The sequence below is a fragment of the Nyctereutes procyonoides genome, unplaced genomic scaffold (assembly GCF_905146905.1).
Source record: "Nyctereutes procyonoides isolate TBG_1078 unplaced genomic scaffold, NYPRO_anot_genome, whole genome shotgun sequence".
Classification (NCBI taxonomy): domain Eukaryota; kingdom Metazoa; phylum Chordata; class Mammalia; order Carnivora; family Canidae; genus Nyctereutes; species Nyctereutes procyonoides.
The window spans coordinates 31,127,098-31,154,991 of NW_026575125.1; the positions used below are offsets into that span (position 1 = coordinate 31,127,098).

The window sequence follows — 27,894 nt, forward strand, 5'->3', positions numbered from 1 at the left end:
AATCCCAGATTATATGTATTAAGCATTCAAGTTATACTTCCATCATTACTTGGCAGATTCATTTGACCAAGCTCTTTTTTTAAATTATTAATACTGGTAAGCCTGAGTTCTGCCTCAGTACTAGAGAAAAGCTGAGTGAATAATCAGAGAAGAGAGAGAAAATACTTCTGCACATTTCAGAGATTCTGGATAATCCTTCTCTAGTTGTTTTGAACAGGCATCACATTGCAGTAGTTATTGGTTCGATTAAGCACATTTGAAGGCCCTGAGTGTGTACAGAAAGCACAGTGCATGGCACTTTTCCTTGTATTTCAGGTGTCTTTATAGACCATGTCCAATCTGCTTTGTCAAAGTTACTTCTTATCAGTCTTCTTGACACACAGCTCTCTTCCAGTGTGGTCACTTGACTTTTATACTTCCCCAGGCTTTGTCCTGCAGAGTTCCTGCTCATTTTTCGCAATTCAAATGCCATCTTCTTATAATGAGGTTTCCTCTATATCCTTGGGCTAATTTAAGCTCCCTCTACCTGCTCCCACTGTGTATTTGTTATGTCATCTATAATTATTTATTCCCATCTATATTCTATTGTAGTAAATATTGCTAAGCTCATATCTGATATCCATTCCCCTTTCTAGGAGGAACCTCATTTTGTTGGAGGAAGCAATGTTCATATCTAGAAATTTCTTTTCCTCAGCCTTTCTTGGGTCCCCAGTCTTTCTTGCCAATGAGATATAGATAGAAGTTTCTTTTAGCTCCATCTTCCTTCTTCATGCCAGGCACCATTTGAAGCACTTCTACATATACTTGCTTCTTTAATCCCTACAACAATTCTCTGAGTTACATACAACTGTGATCCCCATTTAAGTCTGAAAAGGCTGTGTGATATATATGTTAAGTAAATTGTCCCAAGTTTTCAACTAGAAAATGGCAGAGCTGAAATTGGAACCAGGGATTCCAACCCTAGAATTTGTGCTTTTTAAACCACTATGCTATGACACTTTTCTACACTGAGAAGACCTCATGTTAAGGCATGGTAGTATAGCAAGCTAGAGGGATCATTGCTCCTTGAAGACATTGTCAGCCTGCTAAGGTACCCCTGCAATACCTATCGATGGACTTCTGATTGCATAAAATAAGTAAACTCCTATCTACCTAACCCACTGTAGCATGACTTTTTGTTACTTCCAAACATATATAATCCTGATGGACCACCACTAGACTGTTAGCTTTTCCATGAGCAGTTTCTTTTCTTTTTATAAATTACTGTGCCTACCATAGTACTGGCATTCCAGAGTATTAATAATAAAATTTGACACTGGGTGTATTCTGGGCATCACACACTATGTTGATTGCTTTACGTGTATTATATCCTTACATGGCCACTGCAAATTTAAGAGGTAGGTACTGTGTCTTCTTTTTTAAGATTACAGAATTAATTAAGAGGTAGGTACTATGTCTTCTTTTTTAAGATTACAGAAACTGCCATCACATGCAAGTCAACCTAACCTTAAGGCAAAGTATATTTGTGATGGTCACTCATCTTTCTGTTCAATGCCCTGTGCATTTGAATCTTCGATGATCCTCTCTTCTTTGAAGAAAGAACTTCTAAGTTATTCTTTCTATCAAGTATTATTTTCTTACTCCAAAGGAAATGATGAATTAGAACAGATAAAGCAGCTCATACCAAATGTGCTTGCTACCTCCTAGGTTCTCAGTACATTTGAATTATAGAAATGTGTTAATTACTCTATAGCTACATCACAAGTTATACCTCTAGGGATGTGGACATTTAAAAACAAAAAGCCTCTGGTAATTGTAATTCCTTCCTCTGAAAACTGAATAAGTGTCTGATGTTAATAACTATTTCAGAGTGTTGGGAAACATGTGAAGGGGATGTTTTGCTAAATATTGGCATACTTTTATCAAATATTTTGATCTGCCTAATAAAATTGGAAAATAAAGTATGCATTTTAGATTTGAATCAAACCTGTAAGTCTGTACTCATTTGATAATCTCTCATGTAGCATTTCTATATATTTTGAGTTTACTTTAAATAATTTGTTATATAATGTCAATATATGTTACATATTTTTATGCCAGCTCTTATTTTGTATATTAAAATGAATATAAAAAAATAAAATGAATATAATTAAAATGTGGTAAATGTCTGTTCTTTCTAAATTCTCTGTAGGCACAGTTGAACCACACTCTTCATTGGAATGTGAAGTAACATGGCAGCCAGGTTTCAGTTCTCCGGAAAGAGGAGAATTTGTTCTTCATGTCAATGAAGGAAACACGCTGACGCTAAAATGTGTTGCACGTGTAATGATTTCCTTTGGATATGATTTTTATTTGGGGGACTCTAAATTGGTTGGATATATATATGTTTATACAATTGGGTATATATATACTATGTTCACAAAACTGATTTTGCTTGCAATATTTAGTTAACTGAATTACCATCTCCTTGGCGCCACTTCTCTACCATAAATGAAGACTTTGCTAAAAAAAAAAAAAAAGTGTTGTGTTACCTAGAATCAATTTACAAATCCAATACCTTTGTGCCATAATACTAGATTGCCGTTAGTGCCTCTATAAACATACAATACCACGAGGGCCACTTGAAATTAAATTATTTCATTGACAGAAACCAAAGAAAAATAGAGAAGATTGTATTTTTGTCCTACTACATTGCATTTTTAGAATTCTGGTAGTAATTAATAATTCAGTTTGAAATGGATCACATAATTTACATAACAAGGAGATATGGAAAATTCTAATTTTACACAATATACTCTTATAATAAAAATGAGTTAAGTTAAAGCTTCAATATGTAATTTTGACTTTCTTTTTGTGGTAGAGCCAGAAGACCTCAACTTCATGTCTCATAATCACCAAGAATCCACTTTACTTGTGTACCAAATTTTTTCCCCAATATTCTCAGTAATTTAACTCAAGCCAGTACTGTCTTACTGATTCTCATCTCTCTCTCCAGGCCATGATCATGGTTTTAAATATTTCAGCTATGAAGAAACTCATAGCCTTAAGAGATGAGACATTCATTCACTTTAATGATGACAAGTGACCGTCAGAAATCAGTAGGGTCTTTCCTCTCTTCTAGCCTTGAAATAAGCTGGACCCTACTGCTTTACCTATGTTTAAATTACTTGCTATTCTTTTTAAAAGTTTCTATTGAAGTACAGGATATATACAGAAAAGTATACATATTATGACTTCTGTATCATTCAGTCTTTATAAACTGATAGCACCTTTGTAACTCACACCCAGATCAACCAGATCAAGAAGCAGACTATGACTAGCATTGCAAAAGAACCATCTTCCCCATCCACGTTTCCAGTCCCTCTGTGTCCCTCCCAGAGTTATCACTATCCTTAGTTCTAAGGGTATGGATTAATTTTGGTTTCAAATGTTATATAAATGTAATCAAAACATTTGTATTCTTTTACATCTAGCTTCTTTTGTTCATCATTAGGTTTGGGGGCTTTGTCTATTCTGATACATTTGGTGACAGAGTATTCATTCTCATTCCTGAATAGTATTCCATTGTGTGACTATACCATCATTTTTCCATTACACAGCTGGTGGGGATTTGTATTGTTTCAGATTATTCGCTACTATAAAAGTGCTTCTCTTAACATTCTTATAGATGTATTTTGGTGAAGATATGCACACAATTCTTTAGCTATTACTTACATAACTATGTTTGATAAAGTTAGCAATATAAATTTGCCCACATACTCACCTCATGTGTATTTTTTCTAACAAATAGAAGATGAGCAATTTAGTAATTTAAACTTTGTATTAATAATAGATATCATTTATTAATTACTATGTGTCAAGCAGGATGCTAAATACTTTTCATGTATTACCTAATTTAAGCCTTCTAACAACTCTGTAAGGCTATACTGATAACTCAGTTAGTTGATGGATGAGGAAATGGAGAATTAGAGTGGGTGTTTAATACAAATTCACACATGCAGTAAATGCCCTAGGTGGAATTCATATCCAGATCTGTTTGCCTCCACCGTCTTTGCTATTACCCTTTGATTAAATTTACTTTCTGCTTTCCCTACACTAGGATTGGTTAAGAATTAAAGTCTGAGATATGAGAATAATGAATTCTATGATTTTATGGTAAATTTTTGAGATCCTTTGAGTTAAATGAACTGTGTAGTGTTTCTCTTAAGAAAAGTACAAATGGAGAAACATTAAGTGACTGAATAAAATGTTCATTTAATGTTTGTCATTAATTTATGAAGAACTTACTTGACCATTTTCTCATCTGTTAGCTTTGTTTAGAAACTTATTTTTCAAATTACCCAAGTCATGTTCCTCAAATAATTATAAGAATGTATTAAAACCTCCCAAAACAATAATTTATCATAGATAAACAGAGTTGGGTGTAAAGAGCACTGTATAAGAAAGTGGAAAACTTGGGTTCTAGTTCCCCTTGGCTATTGTTTGCTTTCCTGTGAAATGGGAAAGGTGGATAACATCAGCATTTTCAAAAACTGTACTAGGATACAGTAGTTCTGTGAAGTGATTTGTGCAGGGAGTAAAGAGAAGTGTTGCACCTAAGTAACTCTGTGAATCACAGTGAACTACCTCCCCATTCTCAGATAAGCAAAGTGTGCATTATCAGCATATAAAGCTCTAGAAGAAGACTAATAGTAAAAACATGTCTAGATGATTTCATTTGACACATTATTTACCAATCTATTTTCCTTTCCTTTAAGTACATCATAACATCTGATAACACTTTATGTTTTAGAAATTTCCATGAAGCTGAAATAATTTGAGTCATTTGGAAGGGGCAAAAAAAATTTTTTTTACTATTATTTTTATTGCATCTTCTCTCTTCTGCTCTTGTTACTAGCTTGGTCATACCAAGGTCATGTTTTTGAAGCCACAAATCCTCTTCAGTAATAGTCCTCAAGGTTTAACAACTTGGAGGAAAGCCATTCTTCACAATGTAGGACAAAACCATGCTTATTTCAAGGTAATGTAGAATCTTGGAATCTTATTTGGATCAGATCACATTATAATTTGAATTAGTTTTTTCCATGAACACTGTGGTGTTAATACTGTAGTCTTTATAAATTGACTAATGCTAATATTTCTATATTTTATGTGAGACTTATCTGAGTACATTTCAGCTACTTTGTCCTTTTAATTTCCCACAAAAATAATTTCTCCATTCTTCCACCATTAGGCTCTCCTCTTCTTAGGCCTTTTTTCCCTTCCTGTCATTTTGTCTTGTTGAGAAAAAGATAATTTGGAAAAAAAAGAGCACTTTAAAAAATATCCATTGTTGGGCACCTGGGTGGCTCAGTGGTTGAGCATCTGCCTTCAGCTCAGGGCATGATCCCGGGGTCCTGGGATCGAGTCTCCTATCAGGCTCCTCGCGGGAGCCTGCTTCTCCCTCTGCCTCTCATGAATAATAAATAAAATCTTTTAAAAAAATTATCTATTGTTGCTATTACAACTTCATATTTAATTATATACTTTTCTTCTTCTCCTCATTTTCACTCTGTCATCAAGACTGTTATGGTAGAAACTGGAACCTAGAGCAAGTTCCTCCTAAAGATACTGTATTTATAGTTGTTGTTCCTGATTTAAATTACAGGGTGAGGGGTGTTTAAAGTGGTGATAGAATATTCTTTTGCTGAAAAACATATTAATATCTTCCAATAGTGACAATAGATAGAGGTCAATGTTTGAGATATTTTTTTTTAATTTTTTTAAGTTGGAGTTCAATTTGCCAACATATAGCATAACACCCAGTGCTCATCCTGCCAAGAGCCCCCCTCAGTGCTCATCACCCAGTCACCCCAACCCCCTACCCACCTCCCTTTCCACTACCCCTTGTTCGTTTCCCAGAGTTAGGTGTCTGTTTGAGATATTTCATTCAAGCTTTATATCTACATGTCATCTGCCCAAACAAATGCAGATACCTTTTTCTACTCTTGCTTCAAAATTAGTTCTGAAGTCTGTTCGTTCCCTCATCCCCAAAATACCTTAACCAATTTTCCTTTAAATTATTCTGGCTTGGGATCCCTGGGTGGCGCAGCGGTTTGGCGCCTGCCTTTGGCCCGGGGCGCGATCCTGGAGACCCAGGATCGAATCCCACGTCGGGCTCCCGGTGCATGGAGCCTGCTTCTCCCTCTGCCTATGTCTCTGCGCCTCTCTCTCTCTCTCTCTCTCTCTCTGTGACTATCATAAATAAATAAAAATTAAAAAAATAAATAAATTATTCTGGCTTATAGCATGATAGATGGTCCTAAATTAGCCCCTGAGAAACCACACCATAAATGCTTTGGTAAGCTACTTATAACTTTTTTGAAGGTCAAAATTATATCTTAGACATTAGGCTATTAAGGAAATAATAAAAAACAGGAAGAGGTTACTTTATCATCTGCCTCCCCACTAACTTTGCTTTCAGTGTTTACTGTCAGGGAAAAAGCAAACTATCAAAGTACTATCCAGAATTTTATCATCTTCTCTAACAGATATATCTCATCCTTGTAAGTTTTGCAAAATCTTAATAATGCTCAGACAGTAAACTTCATCATCCTATTTGAACTGGATGCCACCACTACTAAAAGTTCCATTTGCTGGGTTAGGGGTACAAATCCTTGTTGAAGTTTATTTGTGCATCTGGTATTGGAAAACTTATTACAAAATCATCTCATGTCCTGTGCCCAGGAGTCCTCTCTCTGGGTAGTAGTTTGGAAGCTTTCCTATGAAAGCTTCAGAACAGCAACTCTAAAGGATAATGTGGCAGTTCTGCAAATTTTCAATTACAGGTTTGTGACCAGAGTCTTTTGTCTACCATTAATATTGTTCCATCACAAGGAATCATTCCATTTGGAGGTATAACTGTTCTCAATATCTCCTGTACACCTACTGTAGCAGAAAAATTTGATACAAGAGCAAAGGTATGTTCATGTGTGAGTGTGTGTGTGTGTATATTCATACTTTTTATGTATATACATATATATTCATATGTTATATATGTCTATGTGGATTTGTTTCAGAGATTTATAATAGTATAATGCTATAAAATGTTGTGTGTGTTTATTCTTAGAAAACTTGTTTTAAGGATTTCTTCTAATGGGAATAGGTTTGAATGTTATGATACTAATGAGTAATTTTTAAAATTTTGGTTACTTTGTTAGCAATTTAGTTATTTCTAAAGAAATGCAGTTTTTAGAGATCTATAGGATAAGCAACCTTACCTATACAATCTTGTAGAAATAGCAGAACCTGGCAAGAGGTTTTGTAGAAAATTTTTGGTAAAAATTAGTAATGGAAATTTCTGCTAAGTTGAAATGGATACTTTTCATTAACATGAGGCATTTTTCACATGAAATTAGAATGATATTTGGCATCTCTGAGTTGTGATAAGTCCTCACTAGTCACAGAGGGAAGGATAACTTTTTTCATGGTCTTAGTTAGATATTTGATTTAATTAGATACCTTAGGAAAAATTAATCAATTTTGGGATGTTAATTATAAATAGCTTCAAAGACTATATGAATTATGTGCAAATTATATATGGTGTTAACATCTATATTTTATAGCATACATAAAATATTTTACTAATTTATATTCTGGGAATTATGTAATTGAAAAGATATTACTTTGATTTTAGGGGCTTCTCTAATTGTTTATTAAATAGAGTAAATAAAACATAGAAGACTAGTCTCTGATAAAATTTATTATAAACACGAGGAATTAAATACTCTTGATTTTTTAATCTGATGATCAACTATGTACATTTACTCATATTAAAAATAATATGTATACTGTTATCAAATCAAAATGAATAGTTTCAGATATATCCCCATTTTATCCTTAATTTCCCATAACAACACTTTTTTTTTCATAACAATCCTTAAATAATATGTAGTTTAACTTGATAAATACCAATTTGCCCCAAATAAGCAACCTACTGATTATATCTTTTATGAAGAAATATGTATTGAAAGATAATTATAAATTATATATTATGGTACATGGTCTGAGATTTGGGCAGTATTTTTTTATCTGATATTCTGGAAAAAATAAAAATATGGCCACTAAAAATAGATTTCACTAGAAGATTAATTTCTACTATATTTTAGATGAGTATGCTGTTTTTACAAAGCTTACCTTTTTAACATTATATAATAAGATTAGTTTATTCTTCCATTCAACACATATTTACTGAGCACACATTTTATGTTAGTTTCTGTTGTAGAGTCAGTATAATGAATAATGGAGAGGTGGGTAAAGCCAGCTATGAGGTGTTGAGACTTAATTATGGGGTTCATCAATGAAGAGCATGTCGATTTGTAATTTCCTCTGAATCATCAAATTATCTTTTTTATGATTTTAGTCAAGTATTTTGTTTTTGTACTATATATTCTTTATCTTTTTTAAATTAAAAAAATTAATTTAAATTCAATTAGCCAACATATACTATATGTTTTTTAAATAAGATGTGGAAATCATATAATATTATGAATACAGTGATTTAGTTAATAAAATTAAATGACATGTCACTCTCCCCAATAATTTAGAAAATATGACAGTTTGGAGGTTTTTTTGCCTATGAATGGTGTCAGTGTCTTTCTATGGAAAGAGTAAGATATAGTCCTATCTCTCTTTCTTAGATATATATTTAGATTTAAATCCAGAATTGATGCTCCCTGTTCTTATACAGGTAGGGCTTTCAGTGAATGCTGTTTTTGTGCTTTGGAGATTTTGCTTAGACATTTACATGTTCAGATAATCTACAGTTCTAATTTTATAGGAATTATACAACTAGATTCTTAGTTCACTATGTTAATTTTCTCAGAGGCAATGGAGTGTTTAGGCAGTCGTTGGTTGAAATTTAGCCACTGCTGTTTTGAAACATCAAGAAAAAGACAAAATACTCTGCCTCTCTGACCCTCAGTTTTCCTCACTCAGAAATTAGGATATTAATATTAGTGACCTCACAGGATACTGAGAATTAAAAAGGAGACAATGTATTTAGCACTATACTTGGCTCATTTACTTAGCAATATTTTAGCTACTTTCATTATTATTATTATGGTCATTGTGGATATTAGTATCTCTCTATACGAAGAAGTATGTTTGTACTCAGTTCCCTATCAGTTTTAATTTTGAATAATCCATTGAAATTAGGTAAGTACAAAAGGCATACAGAGAGTGGCAATAATGTATAGTTAAATGGGTAGAACTCTGCAGTTAAATTCATAAGCTATGAACTGGTCCCATTTGTGGTGGAGGTTTTTAAGAGCTGAACACTCATTCCTCTTAGGAATATCAATTCTGCATAACAAGAAATGTGATGACAACCACCAGAAATCTTGTAATATTTATAATATGTTATGGTTATTTAAATTTTTAAAAATTGCCAGATGCCAGGTAATACTATAGTAGTATATGAGTAGATTTTAATGTGGTTTCTACAAGGCTTTATATTTCTCTCAAATAAGGTTGCTATTCACCATGCAAATGTCATAGACCTTAGGATTGGTGGATCTGTTGAGATTGCTGATGTGGAAATTAATCCGGTGAGTATGTTAGTATGTTAACCATTTGTGTAATCATTTTCTGAGTGTGGTGACTCTTATTATGTATCCCTAGTCAGCCTATTTATGTTTAAAAATATCTCATTATATAGTACTTTGACATGTAGAAATTAATATATGTAATATAAATATGTGATGAAGCAGAATATTAAATGGGGGTTTCAGAATTCATCACTGAACTTAACTTTCAGAATACTACTAACACCATTAAAGTCATCTGTAGGCTTCATCATGATTCTACCCCTCTTTAAGAGATAACCGCTTTACTGAATTTTCTGATTATTCTCCCTTTACTTTTTCTAATTGACTCACCACATATCTATGAATTCCTTAACAATTCATTATTTAGTTTAGTTTGTTCACTTTTTAGCTTTATGATAAAGATGTGCTGTGTGTAGTCTTTGGTGAGTTACTTTTAACTGTATATTGCATTTCCAAAATGCATCTAAGTTGCGTGTAGCTGTATTTTCTCACTACTGCTTAATAGTCCATTATATAGGCCTGTTTTAATTTGTAGACTCATTCTGTTGTCCATTCAATTAGATGTTTCATTTTTTGTTATTGCAAACACTACAGCTGGAAATATTCATGTATATATCTTGTGAGGGACAGATGCCAGAGTTTCCCTAGGAGTGGAGTTGCTAAGTCATAGAATGTGTGCATTTTTGGCTTCACAAGATAGTTTCCATATTTTCTTCTCAAGTTTACATTGCTCCACATGCCATTGCTCCATAAGTTGTATTTTAAGACTTAATGTTTGCCAGTCTACTAGGTATAAAATGATATCTCACTGTGGTCTTGATTTGTATTTTCTGAACTATAGTTATATTTATTTTTTTAATTATTGTTGTGTACCCTGATAAAATTTTGTTCTACAATTGTTAGAGTATACACGTATACTTTTTTTTTTTTCTGGCAAGTCTTTCAGGAATTAAATCTGGTCTTGTCTATCTAAAAACTTTACCCTGGTCCTTCAAAGCAGGCCCATATGCCCCTCCACTGTGACATTCTTAAGGTGTTACAAACATCTTAAACTCTGGAAACATCTTCATCATGGCAATTGCCATATTATTTTCAGGTTATCTGCACTTTTGTCCTTCTTTCCTACTAGTACTATAGCACCTTGCACCATTCTGGTACTGAATTAAATTGAGCAAAAATGGATGAGGCTGACAGTGCCTCAGGTAGGGCCTCGTTACTAGTCTGTACTTTAATGGCATCACTACAATTCTAGTGTCTGACTTTGAGTTATAATTTTCTAACCTATATTTTATTTGATACTGAAGGCGTGATAAGTATAGATAGATTGAGAGACACTAGGCTAGCTTGTCCAAGACTATGGTGATTCTTGGAGGCTAAACCCTGTGGTATCCAGAGTGCTTTCTCCATTGCCATGGTGTTTCTCCTTGAACATTATTAGAAGTGTATTGAGACTTTGACTACTTTATTTCCATATTCTGAAGGCATTCATGGCATGCTTTGCATGTTATGGTTCAAGTGAGTAATTTTTGAGACTTTATATTAAGATATATCAATATTCTCTGATTATGTTAAGTTTTAAACATGGCTGCCTAGCTGCCTTTTAAAAAATAATATTCTGTCATCATCAGTAAGACATTTAATAATTGTATGGCATTGAATATGTATCTTAATAACAATTAGGACATTTTATCCAAATGAGCATATGTACAAGGCCAGAATAGTGTAAGAGAAGTATTTTTTTTTTGCATATACAAAGCATCAAGCTTTTATTACCTGTATTGGATTTTACAGATTTTACCTCTAGAACCGGGTTGATATTTTAGGTGAAAAATAGTGGCCGGTTGACCTTAATGCAATAATTTCCTTAACAACAGGATAGTGTTGCCACTTTCTCTTTAATGTTGTATGTAATTCTTTTACTAAGTAACTGTAAGGCTATATATATATATTTCTGCCATAAGAAGAGTTCTACAGAGCTTTGTGATGTAGGCACATACCTGGCACGTAAGCTAAAGTTAAGATACATTCAATAAGCATTCCTTACCTATATTAAAGCTAGGCATTAGGTGCTAGGAATACAAAAATGAATCAGGCCTATGGTCCACTAGGAGAGACAGATTGGTAAACAAATAAACACACTTTCTGATGTTGTAATGGTGAGGGAAAAGAAGGAACAGAAGTAGTTCCAAGCACAGTATAATAAAATATAATTTATCTAACTGGGATTTGAAGGATAGATAATATTTTATCAGGCAATTCTGAGTTAGAGAAAAGCCTTCCTAACAGAAGGGACACACTGATAAAGACACAGAACGGTGAAACATCAGGTATTGGTTGGAAATGGCAGTGCATATAGCTTGCTGAAGTATGAATGACAGGATAGGAGTGGAGAAAGGTGAGGCACAGGAAGGTCAAGGTGAACTTTATGAGCCTGATGAGGCACTTGGACGTTGTCTGGTAGTTGGAGGAGAATCATCACATTTTAAGATAGGAAGTACACATTTTTGATTAATTTAATTGTGACTTATCTGTGGAGAGGAGAATTGGAGAAAGTACAAATCTAGAAATGAAATGGTAAGTGATGAATTATTAATTTCATACAATTACTTTAAGGATAAGAGGTGAAGGAGGTAGGATAAATGGGATTTGGTAGCTGATTACATAGAGGAGGTAGGGGAGAGGAAGGAAAATGTGACCAGTTATGCTAGAGAACAGGAGTTTTAATATCCTTGATGAAAAATAACAGTATACATTTTTCATCGAGGTATAATTGACCTATAACATTATGTTAGTTTTATGTGTACCACATAGTGATTCAATATTTGTATGTATTGCAAAATGATCACCATAATGAGTCTATTTAACATCTATCACCAAATATAGTTACATTCTTTCTCTTGTGATAAGAACTTTAAGGTCTACTCTCTTAAAGTGTAATTTTTGATTTACATTATTTTCATAAAATATTATTCTGCTTTCTAATTCTTTCTCTGTCTTTAATTTTAGGATGTATTCAACTTCAGTGGTACCTATGTTGGTGCTACTCAGATTATCCCATTTATAATAAAAAACAAAGGTATAACACGTGCCAGAGTGGAGTTTAATCTACCACACTTTGAATATTTTTCTTTGGATTTTAAAGATAAATCAAGTATGGCTTCTATACTATAATGATACTCTTATAAGATAGTTTTAAGTTGCTTTACGGTATAATGCTAAAAATACTGTAAGTCAAGGGCAATTGTTCTTAAATATTTTTAATTACTTAATGCATGCTTTTCTTATTTCTGTAACCCACCATGGTTTTATTTCTAGAAATATATCAATGTTAATATCAGAATGCTTTGGTGATTTATAACATATAACCATGCTTAGTTGATTTAATATAGTTAGTTAAGAATGTTACATATAAGTAAAAGAAAATAAAGTTAAGCATATACTATAAATGAAAATGAAATAATTAATTGCTAATTTTAATTGCCCAAGAATTTCAGGTAAATGTCTTTAGAGAGTACTTTGTATATGTTTACTCATGTATTAAGTAACTTTATATCACATTAAGTTTAAAAGATAGGCACTTCTACAAAGACATTTCATTTGTTTGCTCCAGGGGTTGGCACAGTAAGGCTTGTGGGCTAATCTGGCCTGATACATGTTTTTATAAATAAAATTTTATTAGAGTACAGACACATTTGTTTGTGTACTGTTTATGGCTGCTTGCATACTATAATGGCAGAGTTTAATAGTTGAGAAAGAAACCATATGGCTTGCAGAGCCTACAGTACTTCATATCTGGACCCTTATAGAGTTTGCCAACCATTAGTTTGGTCATTTCTTCTTCAATAAATGTTTGTTGAATACCAATCATATGCTAGATACTAGACTTTGAGTGTGTAAAGATAAGATATTTTACATGTTCTCAAGAAGTAAACAGCAAGTGTATCAGTCAGGATTTCAGTAGTTAACAGATGACTCACTCAAAGGGTTTAACTGAAGAGAGTTTAATGAAGGAATTATCTATGGAGGTGGGAGCTGGATTAAAAGAAATCAACCAGGAATGGATGCTGCTACTACCTCTGCACCTGAAGGACTAACAGGAAGCAAGGTATTACTGCAACCCCATGACCGGTGAAACTACGAAAGAGGAGCCAATTGATAAGAGCTTTAGCTGTAAGGGAATTGCAGCCATTGCCAGAACCGTAGACAAGGCAGTGAAGACATGAAGGCATAAATACCTCCTACCTTCTGATAGCCTACTGGTGTCTCTGTGAGGTTGAACCAAGTCAGAGGCAGAAGAGCAAGAGGGCCTAGATGAGTCGACCTATAGAAGTCAGGACAGAGCAGAACAGAGAAAGGTGGCTATTGAATCTAAGTGACAAATGAAGAACATCTGTAACAGTAGGTGAAGTGGTCAAAGGATCAGCTTATTAGCATCGAGCATGGCAGGTTCTGTGAGACAAGTGGGTTCATGGTACTAAGGGAGCATATGTTAGGGAAGACCAGCAATCAGCCTAAGGAAAGATTTCTTGGAGAAGTTCATGCCTAATCCTAGTCTTGCAGATACACAAGAAAAGGGGGAATATGTAAAAGAATGCAAGCAAGGGTCTAGAAATGAGTCAATATGGTAAGTAGTTCAAGATGTCCAGAGTGTGGAAGAACAGGACTGGAAGGGCAAGTGAGATCCAGGTCATGAAGGATCTTTTCTGGACTTTTCTCCTGGTGAATAGGCAGCACCATCAGAGGACATATATCTAGGCAGTGATATGATCAGAACTCACATTTTGCTAATTTTTCTTTTGGAGCAAAGTTGAAAATGGGCTGGAGGAACATGTGGAAATGGGAAAAGGTAAGACCAGAGAGAAGGAGGTCAGCTAGGGGTTGTGGCCATCTGGGTGAGAAGTGATGAAAGCCCGAACACAGGGAGTGGTGCTAGAGATGGGAAGCAAGGGAGTATGAAGGTGTCGAGACAGAAGTGCTCTGACTTGGTTACCAAGGGGACATGGGTATTAGGGAGGAGGAGCCAGGCTCAAATCTCTCTCAGGTTTTGATTATAAGAGGTAAATGACTGGAGGTAAAATTCATGGTTGATGTAATACAGGAGGAGGATCAGGTTTAGGTGAGCGTGGTATGTAATAAGACTGTGCGCTAGCCCAGGAATGATAGCAGCAGGCAACTGGAAATACATATGAAGTCCATATTCTTCTTCTTCTTCTTTTTTTTATTCTGGATGCCGAAACTTTAGTTGCTTAATACTTTACTCTCACTGACTGCCTCATATACAGTCATGCACCTTGTTCATTGGATCACAGACTCTTGTTAATCTGCAAAGCTAGTCTGCAAAGTACACTTGTTTCCACAATTTTGCCTTATCCCTCGCTTAAGCCTCCCTTTGGGGCCACTGCATCATCTTTTCAAATGCTTCCCCTGCCTCTAAGCTTTTCTCCTTAGACCTCTTCTGGGAGTGAGCTCCCTAAAGCAAGAATCTTATCACATCCATCCTCTACTCAAAAACTTTTGCTGGTTTCTTATTACCAATAGCAGTGGTTCTTAGCAGCAGGCTACTCACACAGTCTAGGAGATACTTCCCTTGATCTTAATAATTATTAACAATTTGCAGTAAAGTTTATACTTAAAATGTTCTGAAAATGTGTTTCATTATTACAAGTATTTTAACACATAAATACCCTCCTGTGACAAATTAGACTTGGTTTTCCTCGTGATCATTTCAAGATTATCGGATAGAGGAGTTATGGGAGAGGAAATGTTGAGGGCCATTTGGTATGACTCCACCTTGTCTTTCCTGTCACCTTTCCCATTGCAGGCTCTTCTGTCTGTCTCTGCTGCAGCCAGATTGTGTTCCATGTTTCCTTCCAGTGGCACTGGGCTTCCCTTCTCCTAGCATGATTCTTCCTCTTTTGTTCCTGATGTCTGCGATCCCACCCTCTTTTATAAAATAGCTTAAAACTCATGAGTTCCTATGAGTATTTAGCTCCATACCCATGCCTGTCCAGTTGGTTGAAATTATTTTTTTAATCTTTACTCCCCTAGGACATTGTGTAAGTCTCATTTTAGCACTAACAATGTCTGCCTTATAGCAAAGAGAGTTGTGTACCTGTTTGCCCAACTACACTATGATATCCACGAGGTCAAGGACTATGTTTATAATTGTTGTTTTCTGCTAGACTTGTCCAATATAGTGCTGTGTGCATTATAGGCACTCAAGAAATATTTATTGAAGCTGTCTTGGATTATTGCATGTCACAAACTATATGTTTATATATATTCCAAATATATTTATGAGTATTTATCCATCTGTTTTTATTATATTTTCTATGTTCCAGATACATACCCATTCTAGGTGGGCATTCTTTGCTGTATAATATGTGTATCTTTTCCCACACTACAAACTGTGCTGGTGTTAATATACACTTTATGATTTTTTTGGTCATGTAATATTTTTTTCATCATAGTGAGTGAAATTGAGTAATTTAAAGGAGGGTGCAATGAGTTATTGAAGTTCATTTCCACCTAGGGATGATTGAAATGATCATCATTCCTTGGATTAATCAGAAAACTTGAGGGAGAAAATAAGAGTTTTCAGAATTGTTTAGATGAGGACAGAGGTTCTACTATAACAAACATTTGATCTTTCAGGAACTTGTAGAAGTTTCTGTAAGTGGTTATAATTTTTTACCCTGAAGTTTGCATTATTTTTTGACAATTGTTTCTGTATCTCCATCTAATGCTTTTATGTCTGGACTAATTCTATTTTGTCAAAAAGTGACCTTGGATAAAATTGTCTTTATCTTCACTGTGGCCTCTTGGAGGCATCAGAGAAGATCTGGGTCTTCCCTGCTGTCTTTGCTGGAGAGGGAGTCTCTCAGTTTCTTGGGCCTAAGATTCAGTCCCTTACTTGACTTTGACCTTCATTCCTTTCTATATCCTTGTGAATATGGCTGTGATATGCTCCTTGACCTTTGGAGATTTTATTTTTTTTTCCTTTGGAGATTTTATTTTTTTAAAATTTTTTTTATTTATTTATGATAGTCACAGAGAGAGAGAGAGGCAGAGACACAGGCAGAGGGAGAAGCAGGCTCCATGCACTGGGAGCCCGACGTGGGATTCGATCCCGGGTCTCCAGGATCACGCCCCGGGCCAAAGGCAGGCGCTAAACCGCTGCGCCACCCAAGGATCCCCTTTGGAGATTTTAAAAGATGGGTTTACTGTTTGCTTTGCTAATTGAATCTATGTTTGATGCATGTTTGAATATCAGTTTTGCCAGTTGGAACCTTGGTATTAAGAGTCATTCTTTAACCAACAGCAACCATATGCAGTCCTGCACAGTAACTGGTTTTTTACTATTATAAACATGTTTATGAGGTTTCTCAAAATTTCATTTCTACATTTAATAGTGGTATTATAGATATGTATCTGGCTTTTTAAAAATATATGTTCTTTTTTATGTCTTATAGAGGAATTCACAGACCGTGCATTTCCTGACATATATTCTTTGGAGTTAGAGGAAGGCACATCCCTGGAATGTGGCATAGCATTTTCTCCCAAAGAGGTATGTTCAGCTTTCTATTACTCATATGACTGGAGAGTAGAGGAGTTAAGATAATCCTAACTCAGAAGCTATCAAAGATCACCTAAGCTCCTTTTGCTCTGGGTCTTTTTCTAACTTGTACGCATGGCTGAGTATATCTTTTAATTCAGTAAGATGGTTGCTAGAAGTGCCTGGCTCATGCTTCCAGAGTATTTCAGGAGGTAGAGCATAAACAAGGAAACTATGGTCTCAGTTCTGCTCTCTAGAGAACTCAAGATATGACACGTTATGAAGGACACTCAAGGCTAACTCAAAATCACTTATATTTGAGCCAGCATGTACTTTGTACTTATATTTAATGCTCTTGGAATCACGACCTGAAATTACCAGAGGATTTAAGAGGGGTTGCTGTGATACTGTTTTTTTTTAATAGTGTCCCTCGATGTTTAATAATTTAAAAACAACAAACAAAAGAAAAGAAAACACCTTTCCTGGAATATGCCCAAGAGTGAGACGTACCATTGGCAAAGTTTCAGGGGCCATTTCTCATATGTTTTTCCTTCAGAGATTTTGCTACAAAAGTGCCAAGTAGAAAGCTTCTTGCTACCCATGATGTGGAAAGTCATGTTGCTGCATCCGCCTAAATAGGAATCAAATTTCTCTGTGACAATTAGAGTATAACATTCTTTTTAAAAATTTTTTTAAAGATTTTATTTATTTATTCATGAGAGACACAGAGAGAGAGAGAGAGGGAGAGAGAAGAGCAGAGACACAGGCAGAGGGAGGAGCAGGCTCCATACAGGGAGTCCAATGTGGGACTTGATCCCAGGACCCCAGGATCATGACCTGAGCCAAAGGTAGATGCTCAACCACTGAGCCACCCAGGCATCCCTAGAGTATAATATTCTTACACCAAAACACTTTATATATTCCAGCATAACTAGCATGAAGCCTTGTACCCAATAGGTAGAATAGAAAGAACTAAGTGAAAATAATAACACAGTAAGAGAGTGTATTGAATGCAAGGTACTGTCTATCCATTCTTAGTCATGTCACTAAAATACAGTTTTCTGAGATTTAAATCTTATTTTAGGAATAACGATAGCTGTTACTTACCTTTCAGGAGGAAAAGATAAAAGAAATGTGAGGACATCTTTAGATTTAAGAAAATGCTGAAGAGCATTTTGCTTTTTTAAGTACACTGGTTGGGGTATGTTTTATGGATAGTGTACACATGTGATTCACATGGAACGATATCGTCTACAGAGTTCACTGGTGTCTCTTCTAGCTGTAGGCAAATGTAGTGCATGAGGTAGCAAAAGCTACTTTTCTGACATTAGAGAACATGAAAATTCTCATCTTATACACGATATTAAGTATACACAGTTGTATACTATATTATATTCGATTTCCATAGGTTTCATCTACATTAATGAACAATCATATTTAGATACTTTTAATTTTATTTATTTTGGAAAAAATCTCTATGTTTTTAATTGAAGTACAATTAGCATACAGTGTTATTTTAGTTTCAGGTGTACAATATAATGATTCAGTATTTCTTTACATTACTCAGTGTTCATCACTGTAAGTGTACTCTTAATCCTCATCACCTGTTTCATTCATCCGCCCACTCACTTCCCCTCTAGTAACCATCTCTTCTCTAGATAATACTTTTTACCAAGGTTATCAAGAAGAGAGAGAACATTATTTCTTTTTTTTTTTTTTGAAAATTATCTTGCAAATATTTTACTTTGGCCTAATTTAGGCTATCAGATAATATCAGAGTACAAATATTATTTAGGTCTTCCTTTTATCTTTTCAGCAAAGGACTTTGAAGTGCATGAAATATTGTCAGAATATTTTTAATTTGTCTTTCTAATTCAGACAAAAAGCATAATCAACAAGTTACTTGAGATTCAGGAGATGTTTTTCTTTTTACTTTTTACAGTAGTTTTTTCCAATTTTTATTTATTTATTTGACAGAGAGAGAGAGAGCAAGCATAAGCAGGGGGACTGGCAGGCAGAGGGAAAGGGAGAAGCAGGCTCCCCAACAAGCAGGGAGTCCAATGTGGGGCTGGATCCCAGGACTCTGGGATCATGACCCAAGCCAGAAGAAGACACTCAACTGACTGAGCCACCCAGATGCTCCTAATTTTTACAATATTCTAATGTCTTCTCAACTCTCACATACCCTGACCATTTGCAAGTTTTGTCAGCATCAACTTATATTTTAATCGAACATGTCACTGATACTCTCTTCCTGCTTCTTAAAATGGGAGTTTAGAAGAGCAGAAATTAAAAAATAAGCAATAATAATTCCGATACTTAACAATGACCCCTGGTTATATTTAGGACTCTCCGTTTTTCTCCCTCTCCTTCTGTCTCTCTCCATACTTATATTTCTATAATTGTAATGAGATAATACTTTATGAATTATCTTTAACCGGCATTTTATTACTCAATGTATCAATTAAAATGTTATGGTTAACTTTTTGTGTCATTAAGTATTCTAAATACAATCTAACTTTTTAGGGATGATCTATCCTATTATTTAGTGGCTATATCATGTTATACTCCCTTCACTAATCCTTCTTACTATACACTTAAGATATTTCCATTTGGGGGGCTTTACAAATGATACTGTGGGAAACATCCTTGTAGATAAATGTTTGATTTTGTATTATTTATTTTCATTATATCTTTCTAGAAGGAGAATAGTTGGGTCAAACTCTATGTACATATTTTAGGCTGTTGATATGTTTTGCCAAATTGCTCTCCAAAAAAGTTAACCAGTTCTACTAAATGCCAGTAACAGTGTAAAATGTTGCTCATTGTCTTTGTATAACTAGGCTGAATCAATTATATATGCATGCACGTATAATATTCTGACAATCTTATAGGTGAAAGATCATTTTAAATTGCATATCTTGAATTCCTCTTGCATAACAAACTACCCTACAACAGTAGTGATTTATTTGCTAACAATTTGGCCAGGTTGGTACTGTTAAAATTCTTTGAATTCTCTGGTAGGATAAGTGACCTCTATTATTTTCTTTTTACACTATTATTGGCCAGTTTTCTGTTTTATTTTTCCTGATAAACTTTAGAAACATTTTCTCAAGTTTATAGCTATAAGTTCTATGGGGATTTTGATTTACATTGCATTAAACTAATAAAGTTACAAGGAAGTGATTTCTGTATAAAACTGAGCTTCCTATTCAGAAATAAGATAAGGCTTTTATTTTATTTATTATTTTTTAAAGATAAGTTTTTTTTTTTGAGAGAGAGAAAGAAAGAGAGAGCATGAGCTGGGGAAGGAGCAGAGGGAGAGCATCTTCAAGCAGACTCCCCACTGAGCACGGAGGCTGAGGAGGGGCTGAATCTCATGACCCATGAGATCATGACCTGAGCTGAAGGAAACCAAGAGTCAGATGCTCAAAGGACTGAGCCACCCAGGGACCCCAAGCCTTTTATTTTATTAAAATGTTTTATACTACTCAGCAAATTTTGAAACATTTTGAAGTACTTTTTCTGTTTTGTGCTGTGTAAATGGTTTGGGTTTTATGTATTTTATGCTCTTAAATTTCAAAAATAATGTTTGTGAGGTACATATAGTACTGTCTCTCTTGGGGTGCTTGGGTGGTTCAGTCAGTTAAGTGTCCAACTCTTGATCTCAGCTCAGGTCTTGACCTCAGGAATCGTGAGTTCCAGCCCCACATCAGGCTCCATACCAGGTAAGGGGTCTGCTTAAAAAAACAACAAAAAACTCCAACTGTCCTTCCTACTTTAAACTTCAATTATTTTATTATTTATTTTTTAAAAAGATTTTATTTATTTATTCATGAGAGACATAGAGAGAGAGAGAGAGAGGCAGAGACATAGGCAGAGGGAGAAGCAGGCTCCTTGCAAGGAGCCTGATGTGGGACTTGATCCCAGGACTCTGGGATCACATCCTGAGCTGAAGACAGATGCTCAACTGCTGAGCCACCCAGGTGTCCCAACTTCAATTAGTTTAAATTATACTTCAATTTATTTTAGATTTTTCAGGAATACCGTAATAGACTGCAAATATTGTTGTCTCTTCCAATTAAATAATTATAATTTTTACCTGTTTTTCTTATATTATGTTATTTAGAACTTCCAGAACAAAGTCACATTATTTTCTTGGCTTATCTTATTCCTACTTTTCTGTGAAGCAACATGTTTTAAGCTCATGTTCAAAATATTTTTCTAGTACTAATTTAATACAAATTCAATCCAAAATAGATACAGATTTTTTTACTTAGTTAAATATTTTTATGCCATCAACCAAATTATTATTCAAGGAGGAAAACAGTTTGATATAGTTCTACATATTTGTAGCATTAGTATATTTTTTTGGTACCCATCAAATAATCACTAAGTATTCTATAAGTAAATTAAAATGTAGTGCATAAATCTGCACATTCATTTTTGAGAACTTGTTCTGTTTTTTCTTTTGGATACTTAGAATTGAAATTAATGAGGAAAGGGTATGTGTATTTTAATTATTGTCACATATATCCACATTGCCACCATAAAACTTATATCAATTTATATTTCCATTGATAATTATCATTCAACAAATATTTATTGAGCACCTACTAGCAACCCTGCAGTCTTCTGGACCTTGGGGTTATAGTAAAAGCTTACATCCTAGTGTGGTACCATACTGTCTTTTCTTCATATCTTCTTCTTTACACTGGGTATTATCATTTACCATTGTAAAGGACACATGTGACAAAAGTCCAATGTAACTGTTTTGTTTTGTTTTTTGTCACTTGTGCTTTCTGGTGTCATATCTAAGAAGCTATTTCCTAGCTCAAATCATAAAGATTTCTGTTTGCTTTTAAGAGTTTTATAGCATTACCTCTTATGTTTAGGTCTATGATCCATTTTGAATTATTTTTGTGTATGCTATAAGAATCTAATTTCATTCTTTTGCATGCAATGTCCATTTGTTCCAGGAGAATTTATTGAAAATATTATTTTACCACATTAAACTGCCTTGGCACCCTTGTCTATAGTCAGTTGAACATAAATATATGTGCTTATCTCTGAAGTTTCAATTCTGTTCCATTGATCTAGATGTCTTCACTCATTCCAATAACACAATGTCTTGATTAGTATAGTAACTTTTGTAGTAATTTTTGAAATTGGAAAATGTGAGTACACCAATTTTGTTCTTCTTCAGTAATATTTTTGGCTAATTTGTGTCCCAGGCACTTCCATATGAATTTTAGGATTACCTTGCCAATTACTGCAAAAAAAAAATCCAGCTGGGATTTTTTTAAACAAAGATTTTATGTATTTATTTGAGAGAGAGAGAGAGAGAGAGAGAGCATGACAGAGAGAGCATAAATGAAGAGGAGGGGCAGAGGGAGTGGGAGAAGCAGACTCTGAACTGAGCAGGGAGCCTGATGCAGGGTGATCCCAGAACCCTGGCATCATGAGCTGAGCTGAAGTCAGGTGCTTAACCAACTGAGCCACCCAGTTCCCCCACCCCCCCGAGCTGGGATTTTGATAAGGATTGTGAAGAATCTATAGATCAATTTGAGGGGGCATTACCATCTTAATATTAAGTCTTCTAAGCCATGAACATGTGATGTTTTTGCATTGATTTAGGTTTTTAATTTCTTTCAACAATGTTTTGTAGTTTTCAGTGTACAAAGTTCCTATTTCTTTATTAATTTTATTTATAACATTTTAATGCTATTGTAAATGAGATTGTTTTCTTAATTTCATTTGCAAATTATTCATGTTAAGTGTATAGAAAAACAATTGATTTTAAACATTGATCTAGTATTTTGTAACCTTATTGAACTTATTCATTAGTTCTAGTAGTTTGTTAGTAAATTCCTTAGAGTTTTCTATAAGAATATGCCTTCTGCAAATAGAGAAAACTTTACTTCCAATCTGGAAAATTGTTTTACTCCCTGAGTTTTCAATCTGGAAAGTTTTTTGTCCAATCTGGAAAATTTTTCCCCCGGATTTCCAGAACCGCCAGTACAATGTGGTTTAGAAGTGGTGAGAGCAAACGTCTTAACTTGTTCCTGTTATTAGAAGGAAAGCATCAATCTTTCATCTTTAAATATGATGTTAACAATTTTTTTTGTAGATTCCTTTCTTCAGGTTAAGGAAGTTCTCTTCTATTCCTGGTTATTTTGATCATGGAAGAAATTTGGATTTTGTCAAACATTTTTGGCATCTATTTTAATGATCTTGATTTGTCCTCTATTAATATGATGTATTATTTTGATTGATTTCTATGTGTTAAACCAACTTTATATTTCTGGGATAAATCCTACTTGATCATTATACTTGGAGTATAATCTTTTTTACATATTACTGCATCGAATTTCCTTTGTATTTTCTTGAGGGGTTTTGCATCTATGCTCATAAGGAATATTGATCTGTAGTTTCCTTCCTTCAAATGTCTTTGTTTGGTTTTGGTATCAGGGTAATATTGACTTAGAATGAGGTGAGAAGTGTCCTCTCTTCTTCTATTTTTGAAAGAATTTATGAAGGATTGTATTGTAAATCTTTTTAAATTTAGTGCTATATTTCACCATTGAAATCATCTGGTCTTTGGCTTTCTTTTGTCATATTTATTTTAAATTACTAAGTCAATCTATTTGCTTGTTATGGATCTATTCAAATTTTTTTCTTTTAAAAATTATAATCCTTTAATTGATAATTATATAGTACTTAGACTTTATAAAGTACTCATATATCTAATATCACTTTAGTTCCATGTGAATCCAATAAGACCAGCATTAAGACCTTAGATTTTTCCCCCCTTTTCTTTCTTTCTTTTTGTTTTTTTTTTTAAGATTTTATTTATTTATTCATGAGAGACACAAAGAAGCAGAGAGAAGCAGAAACATGGACAGAGGGAGAAGCAGGCTTCCTACAGGGAGTCCCGCTGCAGGACTCAATCCCATGACCCCAGGATCATGCCCTAAGCCGAGGCAGATGCTCAACCACTGAGCCACCCAGGCGCCTCCTCCTCCTTTTTCCAGTCATAGAAGCCGATGCACAATGAAGCTAACTGACTTGTCAAGGCTACCTGCTGGTGAATTGTACAGCTTGAATAATACAATGCTACGTCCTCAACCTCCTGACCCACTGGACCCTAATGATACCATGTTAGGAATCCATACATGATGAAGAATAGTACATATTCCTTTAGCCAATAGACACAAAACTTTTTTATCTATTCTTTAGGTTTATTAACTTTTTTCCTAGTCATAAGCACTCAAAATCTTCAATTTCATAAAGTTACACTCATCTGAATTTCAATTACCACTTTACATGGTCTCTCTTCTGTTCCATTTTCCATATTCATAGGAAGAAATTACTTCCTTCTGGGATTAAATTTATTTGGGGGATAATTTCTAGATGCTTAACTCATTATATCTACAAGGGTATCTATAGAAGCAAATAAAGTAAGAACCCATAATGCAATGGAAAAAAAAGAAAAGAAATTGACGTTTGTCAGGAATTTGTAGAATATTGGGAAATGCTATCTTAAATATACATGTGTACAAGACAACTCAAAAAATTAATATCATGTCATTAGAGGTGGTGGCATTATTTGATACAAAATATCTGTCATCCCAGTTGTTAAGCATGAGTAGCAATTCTGTGTCAGATCAAATCATGGACAGACTTTAAAAAGTTTTTTGCATATATTCCTCTTCCTAAAAATATATAGCATCCAGAGCAAAAGGAGAGTTTCTCTTGTTTCTCATTCTTAAATTCTTTATTAGTATTACCTCTTAGACTTCATTTACAGATTTCATATGAGTTTCCTCTGACTTATGTTCCACTTTGGATGGAGCCCATTTAATGTTTCATTTCCTATTGTTCATTCTAAAATGACATGATGTTTCTTTAGTATTTATGTTTTCTCTTGAGAACTTTCTGTTTTGCTGTAATCAGTTCTCTGGCTTCCCTTCAGAAAACTAAGGCCAATGGGTCTCTCCTACTTTCCCTGCTCCCTTTTATCTATATCTTAATAGTGGTTTCTAATACTTCTTCCAGGCAAGCTTCCCTGTTTGTTTGTTTTTTAAATTGAGATATAATTGACATATAACTTATATTAGTTTCAGGTGTACAGCATAATGATTTAATATGTGTGTATATTGTGAAATGATTACCACAATAGGTTTAGTTAACATCTGTAACCTCATGTAGTTGTTTTTTTCTTGTGATAAGATCTACTATCTTAAAAAAAAAAGATCTACTATCTTAGCAACTTTGAAGGATAACAATATAGTATTATTAACTATAGTCACCATCTGTACATTGTATCCCCAGGACTTATAACTGGAAGTTTGTATTTTTTGAACAATTTCACTCATTTAATGGTTGAAAGTGGTCAAATTTTCTGTTTCTTCTTTAGAAATTTTATCAAAGTTATCTAATTTGTTGGCATACAGTTATTCATGGTGTTCTTTTATAATTTATTTTTATTTCTGTAGGATAGGAAATAATGTTCTTTCTTTCTGACTTTATTTTATTTTAAAATTGAGTCATCTCTCTTTTCATCTTGGTCAGCCTATCTAATGGTTTTGCCATTTTATTGATATTTCTAAGATTTAATTTTTGGTATAGTTGATTTTCTATACTGTTTTTGATTATTTCATATATTTCCCCTTTGTTGTTTATTGTTTACTTCCTTCTGCTTACTTTGAGTTTAGTTTGCTTTGCTTTTTTCCTTGTCTTTTTTTAAGGTGGAAGGTAAGGGTATTGAATTGAGATCTTATTTTTTTATATAGGTTTTAAAGCTATACTTTTCCCTTTAAGCATTGTTTTACCTGTATTCAAAAGTTTTGGTCTGTTGTGTTTAATTTCTGTTCAGCAAAGAGTTTTGCAATTTCTTTTTTTTTTTTTTAAGATTTTATGTGTTTATTCATGAGAGACACAGAGAGAGGCAGAGACACAGGCCAAGGGACAAGCAGGCTCCCTGCAAGGGGCCCAACACGGGACTTGATCCTGGATCCCAGGATCACGCCCTGGGCCAAAGGCAGATGCTCAACCACTGAGCCACCCAGGCATCCCAAGTTTTGCAATTTCTTATATAAGTTTTTTCTTTGATCCATTTGTTATTTAGGATATGTTGTTTAATTTCTACCTATTTGTGAATTTGCCAAATTTCCTTCTTTTATTGATTTCTAATATAATCCCATTGCAATTAGAGGCTATATTTTGTATTATTTAAATTTATTGAGGCTTGTTTTATTACAATCTATATAGATTATTTAGCTATGTTGAGGTAAATCTAAAACTACTCCTGAGTTGAAAGTGATTGCATCTGGATTTGTACGTGTGTTTGTGCATGTATGTGTATTTGTATCTGTGCAAGTATATGATAGTGGAGGGAACAGAATGCTAATTTCTAAAATAAGCTATGTGGGATTATTTTGGTTTTATTTTTTCAAATCTGTACTCTTGTCATTTTGATAAAGACAATAACTCACAATAAAAAATAATCCTTTTGTGACAGGTTAATATTTGAAGGATTATGTCTTTCTTCTAGTCAATGCCTGCATTTTGCATGTACATAGAAGTATGCAAACACACACATACACACACACAGATATTCTTCAATAAGAAACTAAGGGAAAGAACAGAAAGAGGCAAATGATTTTGTATAGTAATTCAATCTATACATTTTCAAGTATGTTAAGATCAGTTTGTAAGTTTTCTTAATTAGTCTATGTTGTGATTTTATATTTTTATATAGTGGAAATATATAATTTGGTTTTTATGTTATCATTCTTCCACAGAATTTTAACTTGAGGGTCACTAAAAATTAGAAAAAGTACATAATCCAATTTAAATTTGTTATATGACTTTTTTAGGAGGATTCATATGTAATTTGGTATTTTCATCTTTTGAGTTCAATTACTATTTAACATTGTCAACAATTAAAAACTTGTTAATCTCTTTTTTAATGTTTAGATTGTGGCTCTCCTAGGATTCTAAAAATTCGTTATAAAATTAAAATAAATTGTTATATATTTAGTTCTCTAGAGTGCCACAAATTCCTTAAGATTCTGAGTTGTTCTGCATTTACTAGATATTTTAAAGGGAGATTTACTTTGAGTATTGGAATGTAATTTAGTCCAACAATGAGATGAACATTTTAAAAAACCCTTCAGCAATAGTATACCCTGTGAGGCTTTGTTCTATAAATTTGTGCCTATGAGGCAGATTTTTTATCTGGTTTCTAGTCATTTCACATATCCTCCACGATGTTTATAACTAGCTGTAAGTTATCTTTCTGTGTGTGTGTGTGTGTGTGTGTGTGTGTGTAGATGTAAATAGTCAGTGGATACTCTCTTGGTTGACCCATATAGCAGGCAAATGTATAATCAGCAATAAAGAGCTTGATTTTTTTAAAGATTTTATTTATTTATTCATGAGAGACACACACACACGGGGGGGGGGGGGGGCAGAGACACAGGCAGAGGGAGAAGCAGGCTCCATGCAGGGATCCCGATGTGGGACTCCATCCCCGGACTCCAGGATCATGCCCTGGGCCGAAGGTGGCGCTAAACCACTGAGCCACCTGGGCTGCCCTGATTTTTTTTAAATTTAAATTTAGTTTGCCAACATATAGTATAACACCCAGTGCTCATCATATCACGTGCCCTCCTTACTGCCCATTACCCAATTACCCCATCACCCCCTTCTCTCCCACAACTCTTTGTTTCTCAGAGTCAAGAGTCT

General features: G+C 34.2%; 1 protein-coding gene across 1 annotated transcript in view; it reads left to right on the forward strand.

Annotated features, from left to right (window-relative positions):
* The window catches only part of CFAP47 (cilia and flagella associated protein 47), a 491,966-nt gene that overhangs the window by 61,157 nt on the left and 402,915 nt on the right, over positions 1-27,894 (forward strand). The window contains exons 16-21 of the mRNA XM_055338249.1: positions 2,192-2,322; positions 4,898-5,020; positions 6,828-6,959; positions 9,510-9,587; positions 12,594-12,738; positions 17,060-17,154. Coding sequence (XP_055194224.1) covers positions 2,192-2,322; positions 4,898-5,020; positions 6,828-6,959; positions 9,510-9,587; positions 12,594-12,738; positions 17,060-17,154 — 704 coding nt within the window. The remainder of the gene's footprint in view (positions 1-2,191; positions 2,323-4,897; positions 5,021-6,827; positions 6,960-9,509; positions 9,588-12,593; positions 12,739-17,059; positions 17,155-27,894) is intronic.